The sequence below is a fragment of the Conger conger genome, chromosome 4 (genome assembly GCF_963514075.1).
Source record: "Conger conger chromosome 4, fConCon1.1, whole genome shotgun sequence".
NCBI lineage: Eukaryota > Metazoa > Chordata > Actinopteri > Anguilliformes > Congridae > Conger > Conger conger.
The window spans coordinates 61,882,227-61,902,674 of record NC_083763.1 but is presented as its reverse complement, the minus strand read 5'-3'; the positions used below and the strand labels follow the sequence as shown (position 1 = coordinate 61,902,674).

Genomic DNA, 20,448 nt, shown 5'->3' with positions numbered 1-20,448 from the left:
GTTACAACTTCAAGCAATTGAACTGAGCGTGATCATGCTCACCCATTTTCAGATGTGAGAAAAAGCATGACAAAAACACTCAACACTTAACTGTGGATGCAAACAAACTGCCTTGCCTGCGTCTCGTGTAATGGCGTGCATGGATCGTTTCAGCTGACCAACCTGACAGAGGTCCATGAGCAGATAAGCGGAATGGCTCGCTGTCCTTACAACCCCCTGCACAATTCCACCGCCCTCATCACCTCCAACGGTGAACTGTACGCTGCCACAGCCATGGACTTTTCTGGAAGGGACCCGGCCATCTACCGCAGCCTCGGGGGGCTGCCACCCCTCCGCACCGCCCAGTACAACTCCAAGTGGCTCAACGGTGAGGCTGGGGCTCTAGTGTGCGGGGATGTGAGGGGGGAGGTCTCCGTTCTGGTCCCCTTGCACCAAAACGTGAACATGCACAGATAGAAACATTGAGATTTTTCAGCCTGCTTTGTGTTTTTGTCATATGTTTTTCATGAGGAGAACAGAACATGTCTGGAGTACTGTTCTTGACTGTTGAACATCAAGGTAGTTTAATAGGTAATGCGGAACAGACCCAATCTACGTTTTGAGAACAAAGGGAATCATAAGTGACACTGAAGGTCACTTTGTAAAAAATATAACCAATAGCACATGCCAATAACCGAAGCTACAGTGAACCAGAAGACAATACTGTAGCTATGATATTGTTAACAATTAAACCACAGCCAGTGAGACCCTTAACTTATTTCCACCCCGGTGCTATTTTTATCTCACAGTATAACTTTCAATCTTGGACCATCATTATCATAGAAATGTGGGTCACTAAAATAAAAAGTTTGTATCTCTCAGCAGGAGATGCTCTGGATAATCAACAGGATTAATGCCTGAAGTTCCCATTACATTTTGTAAAATGAGTAAAAACTGGAAACTGGTCCGGGGTGGGGGGGGGTATTGTTGTCATTTCAATCATTTAATAAGACGAGTGTTTGCTGGATTCACAGATTTAAGTATTATGCCTAACTTTTCACACTACTTTTATCAACTTTTTTCTCTTGGACTGGGGTCCAGCAGTCATGTTGATGGCCATGGTGATTGGCCATGTTTTGAGATGGCTGTAATGTGTGGCTTTTTTCTGCCTACTGCAACCATACAAGACGGCATCTACCTCCCATTTAAAGACTTACAGACAGGCCAAATAATATTAGTCCCTCTGTATTCATATTGTCTGCTGGTGTGATCCATATGAAAAAACGCAATGGCTGATTGCATTTCTGAGTGGTACTTGCTCCCAGTACCCACAAAATATTGGTATTGCTGTGATAGATAAGGCTCTGTCTTGGTTACCCACACAGCAAGCAGCCACTGGCCAGAGCCATGCTGATTGATGAGAGAGACATTTTGTCAGCCTATTTGGTTTGTTTGTTTTGTACTGTAGCAGTGTAAAAGCAATTCCACTGTAGATGCACCCACTGGGCACTTGAATGTGCTGCATTGTGGTTTGCTGACTTTTATTTGATCCTATTTACTGAAAAAAAAACGTGGTTTCATCATCTGCTGTTTTCTCTGGTTGTGACAGACAGGGCTTTGTCACTTTCAGAGCAGACTGAGAAGCAAGCCAATCTCTCACCTCAGGGTGATGATCTCACACCCCTGCTGGCACTTGTGCGAAAAAAGAGGATGACTTCAAGAAAGAGTCATGTCATGTGCTGTTTTGTCAGGGAAGGATTTCATCTGATTTGCATAAAAATTAATTGGGAAATAAATGAAAGTTGCAAATATCACAAGTACTGCAGCCTTTTGCAAAGAAGGTTTAATAAGGGATTTTATAGCAAATGTTTTTTTCTCCACACTGTGTCAAAGTGCAAAGGAGCATCACCTGGTATTGCTCTTCCATTTAAGATAGAATTACATGTCCTATCAGTAAGTTTGAACCTCCTAAAATACGTCCAGTACCACTCACTTAACTACTAACATACTGTTGTTAAAAGCCTACAAAGATCATCAGTTTCATTTTAATGTGCCAATTATTATTTATAAAAAACTATCCTCTCCACTTTCAAGTTAATTCTCATCATGTAGGACCACCTACTTCTTACCTGTTAACATATAAATCAATACAGTGCTATGTTAATTGCCACTGGTTGGTGTTCCTTCAACAGACATTGTGTACTGTCGGCCATTATTCAGAGTCATATTTATTTTATTTCCTAATGCAGAACCTAACTTCGTCTCATCCTACGACATTGGGAATTTCACCTACTTCTTCTTCCGGGAGAATGCGGTGGAACACGACTGCGGGAAAACCATCTTCTCGCGAGCGGCCCGCGTCTGCAAGAACGACATCGGGGGGCGCTTCCTCCTGGAAGACACCTGGACCACCTTCATGAAGGCCCGCCTCAACTGCTCCCGGCCGGGGGAGATCCCCTTCGACTACAGCGAGCTGCAGGACACCTTTTTCCTACCAGAGCTGGAGCTGCTCTATGGAATCTTCACCACCAACATGTGAGTCTTGCGCTACCAAAGATGAAGAAGGGTTTTTCATAGTATACAGCAGGGATACTGAATCTTACCCAGAGAGGGCCGGTGTAGGTGCAGGCTTATGTTCCAACCAAGCACACCTGATTATACTAATCAACCATTAGAGTCTTGGTTAAGGACCTTCATTAGTTGAATCAGGTGTGTAAATGCTTAGTGGAAACAAAAGCCTGCAGGCACACCGACCCTTTCTTAAGATTGAGTATCCCCACCATGTTCTTCTGGTAGCCTATTTAAGGTAATCGCTGTTTAAAAGAACTAAAACACTTTTTCCTCTTGATGTTTTTTATTTGTTGAGTAATACCAAGTGTTCCATTTTTACAGTTAATACACTCAAAACTCAGCCAGACTCTGTTTGCGGGGGTAGAGATGTGATTTCAAGCACATGTGCCTTGAGGATTGAGGGGAAAGAAAGTAATTTACTGAGTGTAAATGAAAGTAACGAACTTCTCCGCACGCAACGTTTAACTTGGAAGTGCGTTTTAATATTAAATCGAAAAAGGAAAAGCTGAGAATGTGGCTCCTAATTATGGGAGAAATAAAGGGAATGAGCTGGAGTTTAGCGTAGCAGCACATCTGCTCACTGTTTCTCCCCAACGTCTTTCTCACAGGAACAGCATCGCTGCCTCAGCAGTTTGCGCTTTCAATCTGAGCGCCATCACCCAAGTGTTCAGCGGACCTTTCAAGTACCAGGAGAACTCACGATCCGCCTGGCTGCCTTATCCCAACCCCAACCCAGACTTTCAGGTAAACATCACATGCCACAACAGAACAAAGTTTTCCTCCCTTTTTGGCAAGATTCATTTGGGTCCGCAAGTGACAAGGAAGTTGCTGCCACTGCTGTGCATATCTGTGTTTTAAAGTTTCCAATCTTAAAGTATTCGATTGAGCGACTTACCCCTATGGGATTTCTAACAGGAAGCTGGTGAATGAAATAGTTATCAACTAGAGGGAGATTGAAGTGTCTTACATGAGGATACATTCCATGATCTCAGCACAGCAGGCATGCACAGCAGTGATGACATGTAGTAATATATCCCAAATTACTTCCACTCTAAAGTTACCAGCTAAAGAGAGATAGCAAGAAGGTTAATCCCCTGCCGTTTAAAATGATTTAACTCAATCTGCAAACAGACAGCGCTTGACTCTATTTTACGTATGTTCCATATCTGTGTTGCTCTGCTTGCACAAGTACAGCCAGGTATTCAACCGGCAGACATGAAACTCGGGAATTAATCGGCTGCAAAAAGAAAATGCCTGCAGTGCAAGGAAGCCAACCACAATCCATCCTTGGATTTATGGATTTTGCAGTTTTTTGAATTGCTCACATTTTTTTTTTCAAAAGGCAAAATGGTTTGGACCACAGATTCCCATTAAGCATGCAGACTCATACTTTATCTCGGTTGAAGTGACATCTTCATCAAGATTTTTTCAGTGTTATGGGATTAGATTTATGAGGCAAAGATGGGCTGTTCTCTCGATGTAAAAATGTTTTGCCATAAATTCAGCATTTCAAAAAGTCAAATGTGGATATGACTGGCCTCTCAAAGTTTTACTGAGATCATTTTACATAAATTCTCACAGTCAGTTATGCAGTTAATCTTCCATGTTTTTAAATAATATGAACAAACTTTCCTGTTTGCACCGATGTTAGTATAATTTATAAAATGAATTCACTCGAATTGTCATTGCACAACACAGAAACTTATTTACGATATATCCTGAGACATTCAAGCTTTATTTACACATTTTATTTAGCCTAAGGCACATAGATCCTGTTTATACTTGTGTGAGGGAAAGCTTTCACTGTTCATCAAAGTGATATAAGATTTTTGCTGACTTGTACTTGTCTAACTTTTGCCATGAACATGTTAGGGAGATTGCCATGGGGAACTTGAGGTGAGTGAGACAGTCAAACACATTAGTTCCTGTTGCAGTGTGGCATATGTTACAGGAACCCACTCACGCTCAGGCCACCCTGCAGCCTGTGTGAGATCTCACCTCGGCTACACATGAGAAATAAGCCATAAATCACCCAAATGGTGCCCGGCCCTGCCGCCCCCGACAGCCACTGACCCACTGACTAACCACTGCGCCCCTCAGCTTTGCCGAAGACATCAACAGGAAGTTTCTCTTATTTATTTGCACCCTTTCTTAAGTGAGGGGTGCGGCACTGGTTCAGTCTTAAGCGCTGAGAAATGTCCCGGAATTCAGAGTCATCGCTTGAGGAGGGAGTTGGGATTGATTTATTTGGAGCGCTCGAGTCGAGGGATGTGTCACAGCTAAGGCTTGTAAGAGAGCTCACAGCATTGCTACGGCTCATTGTCAGGATCCGTGTATTTCACATCCTGCCGAAAGTAAAAGTGTCTTGTTTCATTGTATATATTGTGTATGTTTTACTCCTAATAGAACACAATTCACATTTTCACATCGTCTTCAATTTGAGCAGATGTGTGGCCTAATGCCATTGTTCATTTAAACGTATCTCTAAAGTAACAGAGGCAATATAAGGAGCATGAATATTGATTGACCCTTTTGCGTAGGTAATTGTAAATGTTAACCTAAAGCAAACTGACCAAACATAAGAATAAAAAGTCTTAACGACAACTTTCATTAAAAAATTATGTCTCTTTTGAAGAATATGCATGAAGACAAAGGTCTGATAACCGGAGGCTCTGTTCTATAATTTTCCATTTTTAAATTGTGTTTATGTAATCTCATGGGAAAAGAACAACAAAGCTCTGGTATGTTATTGAAACGCTACTGTCATTTTTTTTGTTTGTTTTTGTACATATTAAATAAAAGCAATTTAACATTCTGTAGGGAAAAGTTCTATACACAAAGTGTAGTTATATTATTTTTTTATGCTTTTCTTTTAAAACACATCTTATAGTATAGCTGACTGTATTTGACTAGATAGTTGATTATGATGCCCTTACAGAAGCTCTTCTCTCTTCACTCTTATTATGATCATTATCAAGCATGTGCTAAATGAATATAATGAGTGTTGTGTAATCTTAGCCTCTTCCTTTCTCTGTTATGTCAGTGTGGCACGATAGACTATGGCTCATACGTCAACCTGACCGAGAGGAACCTGCAGGATGCCCAGAAGTTCATCCTGATGCACGAGGTGGTGCAGCCTGTGGTCCCAGTCCCATACTTCATGGAGGACAACGTGCGTTTCTCTCACGTGGCGGTGGACGTGGTGCAAGGCAAAGACATGCTCTTCCATATCATTTACCTGGCCACAGGTACGTCACGGGGACTTCAGTGTGACCTCTTCTCAGGTTGGGGTGGGGAGTGCTCGCTGGCTTTTTGTTGCTCTGGAAAAGAGCCCTTTTAACGCAGGCCTGTATCGTCCGGCACTCAATTCAGTCATCAAGTTGGACATTCCTCGTAAATCCCCCGAGTAAAACAATTACATAGTTGAAGTGAAATGTATTTCTATGGAAAATTCTGACTGGTTCAGCAGCCTTTGGTCTGTATTTATATGCTCTGCTGCTCAATGGCTCTACAAAAGCCTGATGCTGCCAAACAGTGTAAAGTGGATAGATAGAAAAGTAAATAGAAAAAATCATACTGAGTACTGCGAGAAAGCAAATCTCACCATCTACCTGCTTAAAACAAATGAACATAGTGCTGAGCTTATTAAAGCCTTGTTAAAGTTCAAATGTTTGCTGGCTCGGATTTGCTGGTCAGCACAGCTTGTTGTGCCGATCAGCAGAGTGTTCCACAATCTCATGTGAGTAGCATTTCAGAAAATTCATTAAAGTGGGATAAAATGTGCCCTGATATTCACCGGTCTTCCACCGCATGTATATTTCTTAAATGTGAAACATTGCCCAGGAGGCCTAAGAAGGCATTAATATACAGGCCACGGTTAAACTTCAAACATTCATTTCTCAACAAAGGGACATGTGCTAACCACATGCACAGGGGAACTTGGTTAGCTCCATTTCTCTGAAATCCACCAAAGTGGTAAAAAGCGTGATTCTTCACCAACTTTATTAAGTTAGCGCCTTAAATAAAAATGTTCAGTTTAGATAATTGCTCAATTAAAAAAATGATGGAAAGACATGAGGAAAACATTAAGCAGTATATAGGGAGGGAGAGGCAGAAAGCTGAGAGAGGCTTTAGTACATTATATTCTGCACACAGCAGCAGCAGAATAGGAAATTAAAGGTAATGCTTTGTGCAGCCTCCTTATGCCAACTAGGTATGTCTGTGTCCCAATATTATTTTGGGCTGAGACACCTGTTTCAGATCAGTGGCCTGAGATTCTCAGTCATGCTGAAATAACAATGTCCTCATTGTGTGTCCAGCCATATAATCAATGTGCCTTATAATTGCAAACATTTGCGGTAGATTCCAGGGTGCTAACTAGACCCTAGTAAAAGAGCCATTAAGTGTTGCCTAGGTCATTAAAGTTTGTTAGCCGACAAAGCAGAGTGGAAGCAATTAGCGCTCAGATTTATACTGCTTATTTAAAGCATTTGATGGAATTTGGGTCTGTACCCTTGAACATATCAGTGCCTTGTAGGCACTCACAGGGCCAAGTCTGACCTCAGTGTCTGTGGCCTTAAACTGCTAGAAACAGAAGGGTACTGCTGGACAGGACCCCAGTTTATCTCAGGTCTGCTGTTCCGGTCAATTTCACTAAAGCTGGTTATAGAGCACAGTGGTTAACATTTTAAAAGTTTTAAACGACTAACAGAGACATACAAATTACCTCTGGCTGCTGGGAACAATAAGCACGACACTTTCAATTGTATGCAAACTGTAATTAAATTATGTATAGACAGAAATGAGACTCAAATATTTTCCAGCTAAACTCATTTCCTTTGATATGATTGTGCTGCTTGTGTAACGCTTAAACCCTTCCCATTGTCAGAATGCAACAATGAATGTCCCGAGTCTAGTCAGCATTAGTCCTTAATGTTGACTCTAATTAAATGCCAGTGTTTCTACACTTTCTTCTTTGCACAATTTTTCAAGCTTACAAATCACTGAAATCGTTTGTCCTGGAAAACATAACACTTGAATTTGTTTCTAATCCAAAGTTAAGGACAAATGTCGATTGAATCCATTGTTTAATCTTCGTTCATTTTCCCAAAGCCTCTTAAAAGTCTTTGTATCAGAAGACACGAGCAATGCAGTCAGAAAGGCATTACTTTCTTTGTTTTAGAACTTTTAGAATTCTTTGAATGTGACAGCTAAATAAATAGCCTATTAATTGAGAAGCAATCTTTTTGATCTATAATAGATTACCTGTAGAGCTAGGTTTGTGTATTGAATGGTCAGCGGCAGATCAATGATGTGGCCTGTTTGAGGCAGTGACTGTCTGATCTGTCTGAAGATCCTCAGTCTCCCAGACGGCTGTGCTCCTGACATCGAGGCCCGTTTTAATCACGCCGTCCCATCAGAGATCCTCTTTCCTCCGCAGATTACGGGACCATACGCAAAGTGCTGTCCCCGTTGAACCAGTCGGCGGGCAGCTGCCTTCTGGATGAAATAGAGCTGTTCCCCCCCAGGAAGAGGCAGCCAATCAGGAGCCTGCTGATTCAGCACAGCCGTAGCGTGCTGTTCGTGGGTGTTCGGGACCAGGTGATCAAGATCCCGCTCATGCGCTGCAACTTCCACAAAACACGCCAGTGAGTACCCCCGCCCCCGCCATGTCTGGATTTCTCATTTTGTCTTCAGGATGTATCTGTAATTTCTGTTTTTATACCAGTTGAATTGTTATTCTGTTATTCTACTGCATATAACTTTCATGATTGGAATTTGTATCTTCATCCTATATAACCTTTATCATACCTTTCATACCTTTATCTAATGATAAGCTACCGTAGCTGTTCCGATATAAAAAATACATGCATTGGACCTTTATCGAATAAACAGAAGCATAATGACATTACTAAAGGTAAAACAATGTTTTTAGTCCGAGATGCACTTGCTTTACTGAATAGCTGACTGTACTGTAGATTACATTACATTACATTAATGGCATTTGGCAGACGCTCTTATCCAGAGCGACGTACAGTTGATTATACTAAGCAGTTGACAATCCTCCCCTGGAGCAATGCAGGGTTAAGGGCCTTGCTCAAGGGCCCAACAGCTGTGCGGATCTTATTGTGGCTACATCAGGGATTGAACCACCGACCTTGCGGGCCCCAGTCATGTACCTTAACCACAACGCTACAGGCCGCCCCATAAACAGCAAAGTTCAATAAGCAAGGTAGAAACCAATAATAAAAAGAATTGTAATGTTGAGTCTCAAGGTCACCTTAAAATAAACCGTTTTTCAGTTTTATATAGCTATCCTGGAGGAATTTGGTTGTGGGCATTTGTAAGGAACGTCTTATTTGTCACATAACTTGCAGCCACACGGCAATGTGAGCTCCTCCCAGTTTAAACAAAGTTTATTTACTCTGTGTCCCTGGAGCTAGACAATAAAAAGCACTCTCCACCCTCTCTTTGCTCATCGATAAAGGACAATGCTCTCTGATTGCATATAAATGAGAATTGCTGAGCTTGTAAAACACAGGCTGAATTTAGTTTTATTAGCTGACTCCAGAATACAAGTAGTCGGCTGGTGTCTGGGGGGGGGGGGTGAGTGGGTCAAGCACTCCGATATCTAATACAAAGGCAACAACAGTGTGGAAATAGTTTTTTTTAAAAGGAATCCTTTAGCCCTCCCCAAAGGTTACAGCCCTGCCTTTGTCCCCACCCTGTGGGTTATCAGAGTCCATGGCTTTCCGCTGTATGGGGACCTTTCTGTCTCAGATTCTCCCTAATCACCATGCACCATATGAAGCCCTGCCATGGAATATCGCTCTCTTTTTATCTGAGTCGTTCGAGTGTAATGCTTCTGTTCTGGGTACTTACAACAAAGGCTTCCCAGAAGGGTGTGAGAAAAATGGCTTTCTTCCTCAATATCCCGCTGTAGTGTCATTATCATCTGCCATTGGCTCAAGTCTGTTTTTTGTCTTTCAGTTGTGCCAAAGTTGGCTTATTTGCATTACAGTGGAGGAGAATTATGCTTACTTGGCTGAAATAAATGGCTACAAAAGAGATGTTTGTAAAACAGGGAAATGTTTTTAATTAGACAGTTAAGTCAAATGTCTGGTGTTAGGTAGCATTAGTCGACTGTTCGGGTCGTTTCATGGTATTACTGAAAGCGAGTTATTGTGCTCAGTAATTTCACCACTTGCTGGTTTTGGCAGGGCCTGTGTGGGAGCCAGGGACCCCTACTGTGGCTGGGACCTAGTGCTGAAGAAGTGCACCACCCTCGAGGAGAGCCTCAGCATGAGCCAATGGGAGCAGAGCATCACAGAATGTCCGGTGAGTTCCCCACACACCACAGATTGACTGTACAGCATACTGTAGCGTATTTCTCATTTCTTCTGGATCTTGTTTTGTATATACCTTTACCGGCACTGTATTTCAGTTCTGAAAGTCATGTGCATCAAAATGTCCAGGAAACCAGATTTTAATCGGTCTATTAACATGTGAGTAGTGGAATTTTGTCTAGTTGTATTCATAACAACATTGACTGTGCAGCAGGAAGGGCAGAATTATAATAACAGGTATTGAATGAAAGGACCTCAGTAAAAACAATAGCTTTATATGATGGGTTTTCGATTTTCAGAAAAATCTGTTTCATGTGGTTCTACATGATATATTCTTGATCAGAGACCTAGCCACTCTAGATGGCATTACACTGACACTTCACTGAAGAAGAAACTCCAGCCGTAGGCATTCTGAGTGTGTTTGGGCATTCAATCAACCTGTGCCCTCTATGCCCTTAACTTGGGTTTACAAATGGGTGCTAGAATTAATTTTTTATCTCCGTAAACACAGTCTGGCAAGTTAATTTTGTTGATCAATGAGCTCAGAAGATTATTTGTCATGAAAACCACTAACACTAATCCTGACCTGAATATATCCAGACTGCTACAGACCAGGGAAAAACAATTCATGAACAACAGGTGATAATACCTGCGTTTGATGATGGAACAAATACAATAAAGCAAGGCTCAGCTGTGGAGCTTTCAGCCCAGCAAGTTTTTATAGTCCTGAGACTCTCTGAAAACCTGAATCGGTTCAATCAATCATTAGAATCAGGTAGTAGATTGCCTGTGTATTTTACTAGTTATGGATGTGATGCTTTAACTTGTGGAAGAACCTATGTACTTGTAAGTCGCTTTGGATTAAAAGCATCTGTCAAATGACTAAAATGTACATGCCTCATGGAAAGTTTTAGGGAATTTAGAAAATAGGACATTTTTAGGATACGTTCAACCTCCTAGCAAGTTGCAGATAGGTTGAAACAGAGGCTGAAAACTCTGTGTGATGGGTTTTTTAATCAAAGATCATGTTCACAGACCAAACATTTCCCTGGAGTCACCGGAGGAAACTATTTCTGACTGTAACCAGCTGGAATGTCAATGTTGACCAACAGTGTTGTCAGAACAGTATTGTACTCAGAAGCGGTTCTGCTGTTTGCACTTTTTTTGAGTTTCTCTTCTCAGATGTCTTTCTCCTTCAATCCTGAGGTGAACTTCAGATTTCCCTCAGAAAGCACTTTGTACAAAGATCCAGGCATGGAACGTACTGTATTTACAGGGTCTATTTATGCGTCACACGTTACCTTCCTTCATGGTAGTGCCTCATGTCTTTAGGTCAGACTAGTCCTTACTTTACTACATTTTCAAATGGAAATTAATTGCACTGCCTGCCACAAGAGCAGAAAAAGCCATTGTATGGTGCATGTCATGTATAACCAGTTGTGGTTTTCATCGGTAAAATACTGTATAATAATAGTTCTGGCATACAGTTTTACTCCAATATTACACATGTGTGAGGTTTGAGAAAGAAAACGGAGTATGTATAAGCTTCTATGGAAATGTTTACCGTAATACGCTCTACTCACTGCTGCCATGTAAATATATTAAGGTTTGAGGGGAGAGAGTAGCTCAGACAACATACAGCCATTTGGAACGGGTCTTGGCTTTGACTTTTTGCTGTGCGGAGGATTTCAAGCTTGACACCTGACACCGTTATGTTTGGATGATGTATTTTCAATGACAGGAACTTGTAGAAAGGCAGCAAAAAGAGCCTATGTCAGTTTTATTAGGTGAATATGAGTAGTTATGAATGCATTCAATAGCAAAGTATCCACAGTGAAGAAATGAGCAGAGTAAGCCTGTCATGTATAAAACTAAAATTTACTGAAACACACATTCATGAATCCTGAGAAAAAGCATTGCTTTGAGAAACACTGTAGTTTTCTTAAAATAGCTGTACCAATGATAAATGGGTAAGATAAGCATTTGGATACAATTTCATTGTGTTTCTAAATGAGGAAAATTGTTCTCTTGAAACTTAAACAATAGATACAGTAAGAATGTACTATGGTTTCTACCTCAGTAAGCATAAACAATTTTTCAACCACCTTGTATAATGTGAAAGTGAAGTGCACAGGACCGTATGGCAAACTGGCAATGAATGCAACTGGAGGGATAAATCCACCTATTGAATTATTTCTTTGTCATTTTTTTTCTGAACAATACACCATTGTATTCCACCCTCTTTTTAAGGTGCAACACTTATTTGGTCAGATGAAAGTGTTGACAGTAGGAAATATTAAGCCTTTGAGACCTCTGTAATATCCACATTCACACTTCTCCAACAACTCTCCTGTGAAAATGTGCTTTCGCACAAATGCAGTTACAAACAGAAGTGTTTATTCCATATGACAGGTGTAGCTTCCAAAGCAGTGAGAATTGTTGGGGGGGCATCATTGCAATAACACCTGAAGAAGAAGAAGGAGCTAACAATGTGGTTGAGTATTATTGTACAGCATGTACAGTATGGTATTGGTAAATTAGTCACCTGAAATATGTATTGTACGACCACTTGTGGTTAAACCATGACACATTTGGCTTGGTGCAATTAAAATTATGTTTGTTCCCCCAATGCAAGCATTCTCACTTGTGACTGTGATCACACTGTCCTTCTGGAAGGAAAGCCACTTCTCTGTCATATCTATTCCCATGGCATCATTTATTTAGTTTAAGTGCTGTTTCAGTATGATTCTTGGTTTTCTTTTGCAGAGAATAATGTCTCCTTAATGCATTGTTCTGGAACTCCTCTTTTACTCAATGCTGGGGCAAAAAATAGCCGTGAATTCTCCTCAGGGTGTCACTACTCCCATGACACTGCATGAGTGATGAATTACATTAAAGGGGAAATTTGTCCGCACTGCTCAAGTATTTTTAAAAGTTAAAATATCTGAGGCTAGAAGGATAGTATTATACTGTGCACTTGATTTTGTGGGCCTCCTGTTTGTAACCCACTGTGATCAATGAGGCGTGTGTTGCACACATGAAATTCGATTCACCACCAAAAGTTTAAGTTTCCCCATCTGGATGAAACTCGAAAATGCTGCACATTTAACCTTTCATGAAATTCCTTTTGAAAAACTGAATGACTTTACTAAATGATCCTTCCGTTTCAGGATTGTACCCTGTACGTAGCCTATTAATAAATTAATAAAACTCAATTTGAGATTTCAGTTATCACTGTGTAATCAAACCTTGCAAAACTTACTCGGCTTGGAAACACAGTCACTGAGCCCTGCCACTGACTCCAGTGTTTCTGAACGCTTTTCTGAACAGACGAGGAACGTGACGGTGAATGGGAGGTTCGGCCCGTGGTCGGGGTGGAAGACGTGCGGTCACAGCGACGGGGGCAGTGTGGGCTCCTGTCTGTGCAGGACTCGTGCTTGTGACAGCCCCAGCCCCCAGTGTGACGGACAGCAGTGCCAGGGCCCGAGCGTGGAGGTCACCAACTGCTCCAGGTGCTCCACCTTAGCACTGAATCCATGCCTATGAATGTCCAACTGTTTTGGAGTATATGGTGCTTCTATTAGCGTTTGTGTTCTGTAGTTTGGATATATCAAGCTGCTGGAAGTCCCTTGTGATTACATTATGTTGTTTTATGTAATTTTGTTCTCTCTGTATGTAGCCATATTTAAAATTAAATTTCAAGTTATACTATTATACATTAATTCGTTATAAATTTGTAATATATGTCATAATACAAATTCATAGCTAATCATGAATTAAACATTAATTCACAAATTAGTAATGCATTTTTAATGGAGTCTTTTTAAACAATACAAAAATGTCACAAAGATCCCTGTAAAAAGAGCTGGATTAGAAGCTGTGTGGTTATGGGCTCACAGGAGTGTTGTTGTCTTCAGAAACGGCGCCTGGACTCCCTGGACGTCCTGGTCCCCCTGCAGCACCAGCTGCGGCATCGGGTTCCAGGTCCGGCAGCGCACCTGCAGCAACCCCACCCCCCGCCACGGGGGCCGAGTGTGCGTGGGCCAGAACCGCGAGGAGAGGTACGCTCCAGCCACGTTCAAGGGCCCGCTGCTATTTGCATGTCAGCTTATTTCACTCAGAACTACTGTTGCCCGCTTAAAGGAAACCGAGGTGAGGATGTCTCATTTGAGTGAGCTGTATGCCAACACGTTTTTTATGATGTGTGGAGGCATTGTTATTTCTGAAATAAGGTGCTCTAAATATGTTTTGCAGTTCCTTAGCAACAGACTTCTACTGCTGAGAAATTGAGTCTTAAAATGGAAAGAGAAATAATACAATTTTAGCAGAATAATAAATATACGGTGGAAGAGTTTTCAGATATGGTCAGTATGTGAATGTTTGCAGGTTTAAGTTGGACTTGATCCCCGTTCAGCATTTTAACACATTATTATTGATTTATTTGTTTGTTTTATTTGACATTAGTTGTTGATGCTGAAAATACAGAGGTCTGACATTCAAAATGATAAATACAACAAATTCAGTACTGCATTTAATTTTGACATTTTGTTGCAGAAGCACTCTGCCAGACCTTATAATTATATTATTTTTGAATGTGCTAGAAGAGTGCTGTATTGATGTTTTAAAGAGGATGGCTCATAGACAGTGTAGTGTTTATAATTATGAATGAGCTTGGCATCTCCAGTGTAGCCCATTGTAGCATCCTCTAGAGTGAATCATACACTCAGTGATCACTTTATAAGGTAGACCTGTACACCAGCTTGTTAATGCAAATATTTAATCAACCAATAATGTGCAGCAACTCAATGCATAAAAGCATACAGATCTGGCCAGGAGGTACAGCTGTGGTTCAGACCAAATGTCAGTATGGGGAATAAATGTCATCTTTGACCTTGGAATTATTGTAGGTGCCAGAGAGTATCTCAGAAACTTTCTCATTTCGTATCTGCTCGTCCCATCACAGGGGTTTCTATAGACACAAATGCACAGAGCCGTGATGAAACGGGATTTCCATTTTGCCCATATACAATAGATTTATCTCTTCATTATAAAAGACAGAGTTTTCTGTCAAAGAAGTTGAGCCATTGTCGAATCCCAGAACCCAATGGCCCAATGTGTCTCAAATCTAAGAGCCAGGAATAATCACTGAAGCCAGTCAGGTGGAAGCTGGCTTTGGCACTTCACCAGTGTAGTTTTCACACCGCTGTGTCCGTTAATAAGATACCCTGAGTTTCCCAGTGGTGGGTAATAACTGTGAAATCATACCTGGAGTTTGCAGGAGTGTCAGGATTCATCACGTTAAGGACAGCTGCATTCGTGGAGGAAAGATGCTTAGTCAATTTCCCATAGGAGCAGTCGGTCAAAAGTACATTCCCTTTTCTTTTTTATGCAATCTCTTTTCTACAAAAGGAAACTGGCTGATTGCTTTCAAATGTGCTTAATGTCAAAACTGGACTCTGGCGTCACATTTCATGCACACAGAAAATGTCTTTTTGGACGGCATTCGGCTCGCGTGCACAGGAGTTGCACGATTACGCAGTTCTGTCCCCCAAAAAGGGAGCGGATCCTGTGGCTCCGGTGCCAGATGGCTGTGGCTGCAGCCGTGAGCCTCCACTGGCAGCCTGACAGCGCTGTGTTTCCTGGCAGAAAGACCACGCTCTGCAATACCCCTGAGGCCCGATCCCCCCCGCCCCAGTCAGGGTCTCCCAGAGTCCACAGCGTGCAAGCTGCGTGTCGTATCTCTCACCCAACCACGCTGCCAGACACTCCACACATTTGTTTCCAATAGCTTTCAGGGCCGAGAGCGATTTTATTGGAAAGCAAATGTTGTTAGAACAGTTGAAGCACTGTATGGGACTACATTTGGCTGAAATTTGAGAGAAAAGTTCATGTTTTCCTTTTTTTTGGTTAATTGTAGGGCATAAAAGTATGCTTTCTATCTGCTACTCTCAAGCTTTTTATTTTTTGATCTTTTAGATTTTAGATTCAAGGCCTAATTTTCCATAGTATTTGTTGTAGTGGTTAGAATTTCAATGAATGAAATAATCTGCATGTTTTAATGAGCAGGGGGTGAGATTTTAGAAGTGATGGATGACTCCTCTACAGGGATCTGGGTTATTTACTGTCATGAGCACTCACAATTTATTGTGGAGAGGAATGCGATAAAATGTTTAAATTGTGTTTATTTGAAGTCTTTATTGTGTGATAGTCATTAAGAGAAAACCCCTTTGTCCTTAAATACTGTGTAAAAGGCAGCCTTTTCTTTTCTTTTGCTGGGGAAAAATCTTGAATATGAACTGGACTGGAACTGAAACTGAAGTTATTACTGATGCATCATGTCATTTATTCATGTTTTATCAAGATATTAAATCCAGTGCCATTTATTAGTCCTGGGGAGAGTACAAAGATGTGTGGAGACAGCAGACTTCTTTTCATTTTGATATTTCCGCTCAGAAATATCTTCATTAAATGCCAATTGGTTGGTTTTATGGAGTATCATGCATGTTTATACACGGTTTAAAGGCATCTATGCTTAGAAGACTGTTCCTTTTACACTTCTTATTGAGCCAGTCCTGAAAATTGCACTCATTTAAAGGAGCAATTTGTTTCATGGGCTTACATTGTTTCTGTTGTGGCCATCTGAAGCTCTGATGATATATTCAATTTATATTACATTTTCCATTTAAGTACCATTTTACGCTTTTTGTTAATGCCATATGAACTGATTCTGACATAAAGGATAAACACGTCATTCATGAATATACAAAGGCTTGGATTTAATCAACAGTTGTTCTTAATACCAACTTAGAAAGTGTAGCTTTTTTAAAGAACAAACCAAACAAACTGCTCATGAAGAAACAATTTTGAACTGATATTGATCGGACAAAAAGACGAACGTTGATTGGACTTAATAACAAATGTTAATTGAATCCCAGCCAATGTTTGTTTCTCTTTAACATATCTGCCTCATAACGTAATGGCTTGCAGGCACTCTAAATAAAAATGGTGAGGAATAATCAAGAGGACATGGCAAATGACGATATGCAGCCACAGAATTCTAATAGGAGTAATATGCTATGGATGAAATAAGAAAGCACTTTTTACCACTGTCAGATGGTCTATTTATTTAAGCACCAGCTCATTGATTTAAGAGGCTCTATTCGCTCGTTTTAATCTGTTGTGTAGTCTTGCTTTGCTGTTTCAGTAACTGTAATCCTTTGAAGTTATTTTGTTTTGTAAAGCCAAAACTCGTGGGTCAATTATGAGTAACTCTTCAAAGTTTCATTACACTCTATTTTTAATTTGCGCCAGGGGTCTGTCTGTTTCTAGGCGACCGCTGATTTGCTGTAAGTTAAATGGCAAGGAGTGCGGAGGACTTTGTGTCAGTCTCCCCTGCATATCCTCCGCTGTCCCCCTGTATGGCCCCTCTGCCACTGAACTCTGGCGTGTGACTACAGCAGACAGAGCAGAGAGTGCCATTACTGCACATGCTGAAATACATTTGCCAATAGCCTTCAATTAAACAGCTCAGTTTAACACATTCTAATTAGCGGACTGCGCTCCTTCACAGCATCATCAGGGCCCCAGGTTGTAACAGGTATTTCGGAAAATGATGACCGCTGCTGTTTAATTGGGACTGCCTTTATTGGGGCTGTTTGGCAGTCAAAGTCATGCTCTTGCATAGAGATGTTTTCTGGTGACCTGGTTTTCTCAACAGTTGATTTATTTCCCTAATGGGGATGCTAACATTCCAAGACATGTTGGAATTTAGCATTACATGGTTAAGCTGTACTTAGTTATCCCATATAGTATTTGGCATGCACTAGGGGAATGAAGATTGGAATGCAATGAATGGACACTCACTCACACACACGCCCACACACACACACACGCACGCATGCACACACACACGCTAGTGTGAGTATAAGACCCTGCATTACCTTCTCCTCACAGATACTGCAATGAGCACCTGCCCTGTCCACCGCACGTGTACTGGTCAAGCTGGTCACCATGGGAACGCTGCACAGTGCCCTGTGGGGGAGGCCTCCAGACCCGTCGCCGCACCTGTGAGAATGGGAACGAGTGCCCCGGCTGCAGCCTGGTAGGTCCTCTCCTCACGCTGTGACACGGGTCACAGCGAGCCCCTGTGGCTGGACTCAGCAGTGCCAGGCCAAAACAGCTCCCTGAACTTTACTCCAGAGATCAAACCCTGCTCCACAGCCCGCTACATTAATCCTACATTTCCTGGACTATGAATAGTTACAGTCAGTAGCTGCAGCTATTCGTAGTCCTGGATCGTAAAAGTGCCGTGTTAGAAAATGTACAAAAATATTGGGCTCTTGTATTTTTCTTTTGGTTTCTGAACATACCAGCTGTGAAAACATAACAGTGGTCCCTGGGTGGAATGAGGAAAAGAGAGGGAAAGAACTTCAACCATGCTGCCCTCAGCTTGGATTACAGGGGAGTGGTGCTGCTTGTTATTTTAAAGCTATTTCCACTCTCTCTGTCATTAGCTTTCCAAAACGAAAAGAGAATCACATGACCACAGTATCCTTTATCATTACAAAATGGGAGCAGGTGAGAAATACCTGGGCAGGGCGGGGAGTACGTGGAGTATGGAGGGGGAGGGGGCAAACACAATCAACTGGAAAACTGGGAAAACAACGGAGGCGTGCAGCTTTGGAAAACCTCTGCGTCATTAGCGCTTTTATGATCAGGAAGGACGTGACCAGGCTGGTCAATAGCTATGACAGGCTGTGAATGGGCAAGGGGAACTGGCAGCTGGAGCGGCTGAAGGACCATGCTGCTGTTTCATCTCTGATGCTGGGCAGTATGTTTTTCACACGCCACAGTATTACACAACTGCTCAGGACAGCCTCGGAATGGCATGCCATATTCAGAAACGCGGTGTGTGTCAGTGTATCTAGTGTGCGTCTAAGCATCTTTTGCCATACCATTTCCCTGCTACTGCAGAGAATCTCTATTTTTATCAGCCTCCTGTGCGCACACAGGAGATGAGAGTCACGGAAGCAACAAATTAAACAGAGAGACCGGGTGGGAGGTCAATGCCTTACACATTTTTTCTCAATCCTGTTCTATAACTGAGATACTTGCGCACGCATGGTTTCTTTACCAAAATAGCATGGATTTAAACTGAGGTTGTCAGCCAAATCTGGGTCTAATTTCATTTTGGTCATTTTTCCTGGGAAACTGTCAAATGGTCTGTCTGATCAACTGCTGGTTTGGAATGTTGATGTCCCCACAAAGATGAACATCTCAGGGAATAATGACAAAAGAGACGAAAATCACAGGAAATATATCTAAAGGCTTTCTTGGCTACATCTTCCTTCCAGCAAATAAATTGTATTTTTGATTTATTTATTTTTTTAATCCAAAATCTTTTGAAATTAATTTAAGAACACAGCACCATCTGTTCATGTTGTTTTTTTATTTTGGGAGATGCACGTTAATTAGAAGAGATTAGATTAGAAGAGAAAATTCTGTCCCTGAAGTGCGTGAGTGAGTTTTACCGTCCTGTTGGTGGTGGTGCACATCTACGCTAGCTTCCCTTCAGAACCTACACCAGGAGGCTCAGCTTGTGTGAAGGTGACTGCCTGCGTCTCAGACATGGCTTGTTTTGGTTGCACACAATCTTACCGTTACCATCTGTGGCTTCCTCCTGGTGTTTGTCTGATATATATTGGCAGCAGATCGTTAACATCTGTCTGTGAATGCATAGAGGGATTGCCAGGGAAATGGTATGATCTGAATATCGTCATTGTGCCAAGGCATTTTTCAAAATGATTTCTATTTGTTTACAGCTTAGTGAATGTTTATTTATCTCTATCACAGATTTCTATTATTGAATACACATCTTTTGGCACACTTTTCCCCCTTTAAAAAGCATTATTTGAATCCATAAATGTTTATTGAAATTATATTGCTGCTGTATGAGTAAAAAGTAGTAATGTATTTGCGTCTTGAAGTCTTCCGCTATGTTAACTGTAGGCTACAATAACATGACATCTTTGGAAAATGCTGACTCATAATGAATTGATTATACATATTTGTGTTATTACAGTTATTTACTACTGAAATCAAATCATAACTGCTCAACCCAGGAATATTTTACATTCATGGACATTGAACATCTTCACTGAAGATATATTTAATACATGACTCAATTAATACACCAGACTGTACTACAATACATGTCCATGTACTGTACATTAACTCAGGAGCCTGTATTTGTGAAGTCACAAGCCCTCATTTACATTCAGTACAGGGCTGGGACTGTGAAGATTGCATCAATGAATGCTGTATTAAAATTAACACTCTACTTTTTATCACCTTGGTAGGGGCCTTACCCATCACATGTAGCCATTACATTACCATGTTTGCATTAGACTAACATAACATATCTTTTTCCATCACCTTCTGCCTGCTTATAATCGGATTTTTCTGTGTTCGAAGCAGTGTCTTTGCCCTTCCTCTGTCTATACCGTGTCTCCGTCACAGTTTTGCATTCTCATCAGTTTGGTTTGGGCAGCAC

General features: G+C 41.4%; 1 protein-coding gene across 2 annotated transcripts in view; it reads left to right on the top strand.

Annotated features, from left to right (window-relative positions):
- sema5a (sema domain, seven thrombospondin repeats (type 1 and type 1-like), transmembrane domain (TM) and short cytoplasmic domain, (semaphorin) 5A) overlaps positions 1-20,448 on the top strand; it is a 96,322-nt gene that overhangs the window by 54,951 nt on the left and 20,923 nt on the right. For both annotated transcript variants that reach the window (XR_009708538.1, XM_061238701.1), the window contains exons 7-15: positions 154-367; positions 2,229-2,514; positions 3,159-3,294; positions 5,594-5,798; positions 7,991-8,198; positions 9,771-9,888; positions 13,227-13,408; positions 13,814-13,957; positions 17,850-17,997. Coding sequence is in view for 1 of the 2 variants with exons in the window: in XM_061238701.1 (XP_061094685.1) it covers positions 154-367; positions 2,229-2,514; positions 3,159-3,294; positions 5,594-5,798; positions 7,991-8,198; positions 9,771-9,888; positions 13,227-13,408; positions 13,814-13,957; positions 17,850-17,997 (1,641 nt within the window). In the remaining variant the exon portion in view is untranslated. The remainder of the gene's footprint in view (positions 1-153; positions 368-2,228; positions 2,515-3,158; positions 3,295-5,593; positions 5,799-7,990; positions 8,199-9,770; positions 9,889-13,226; positions 13,409-13,813; positions 13,958-17,849; positions 17,998-20,448) is intronic.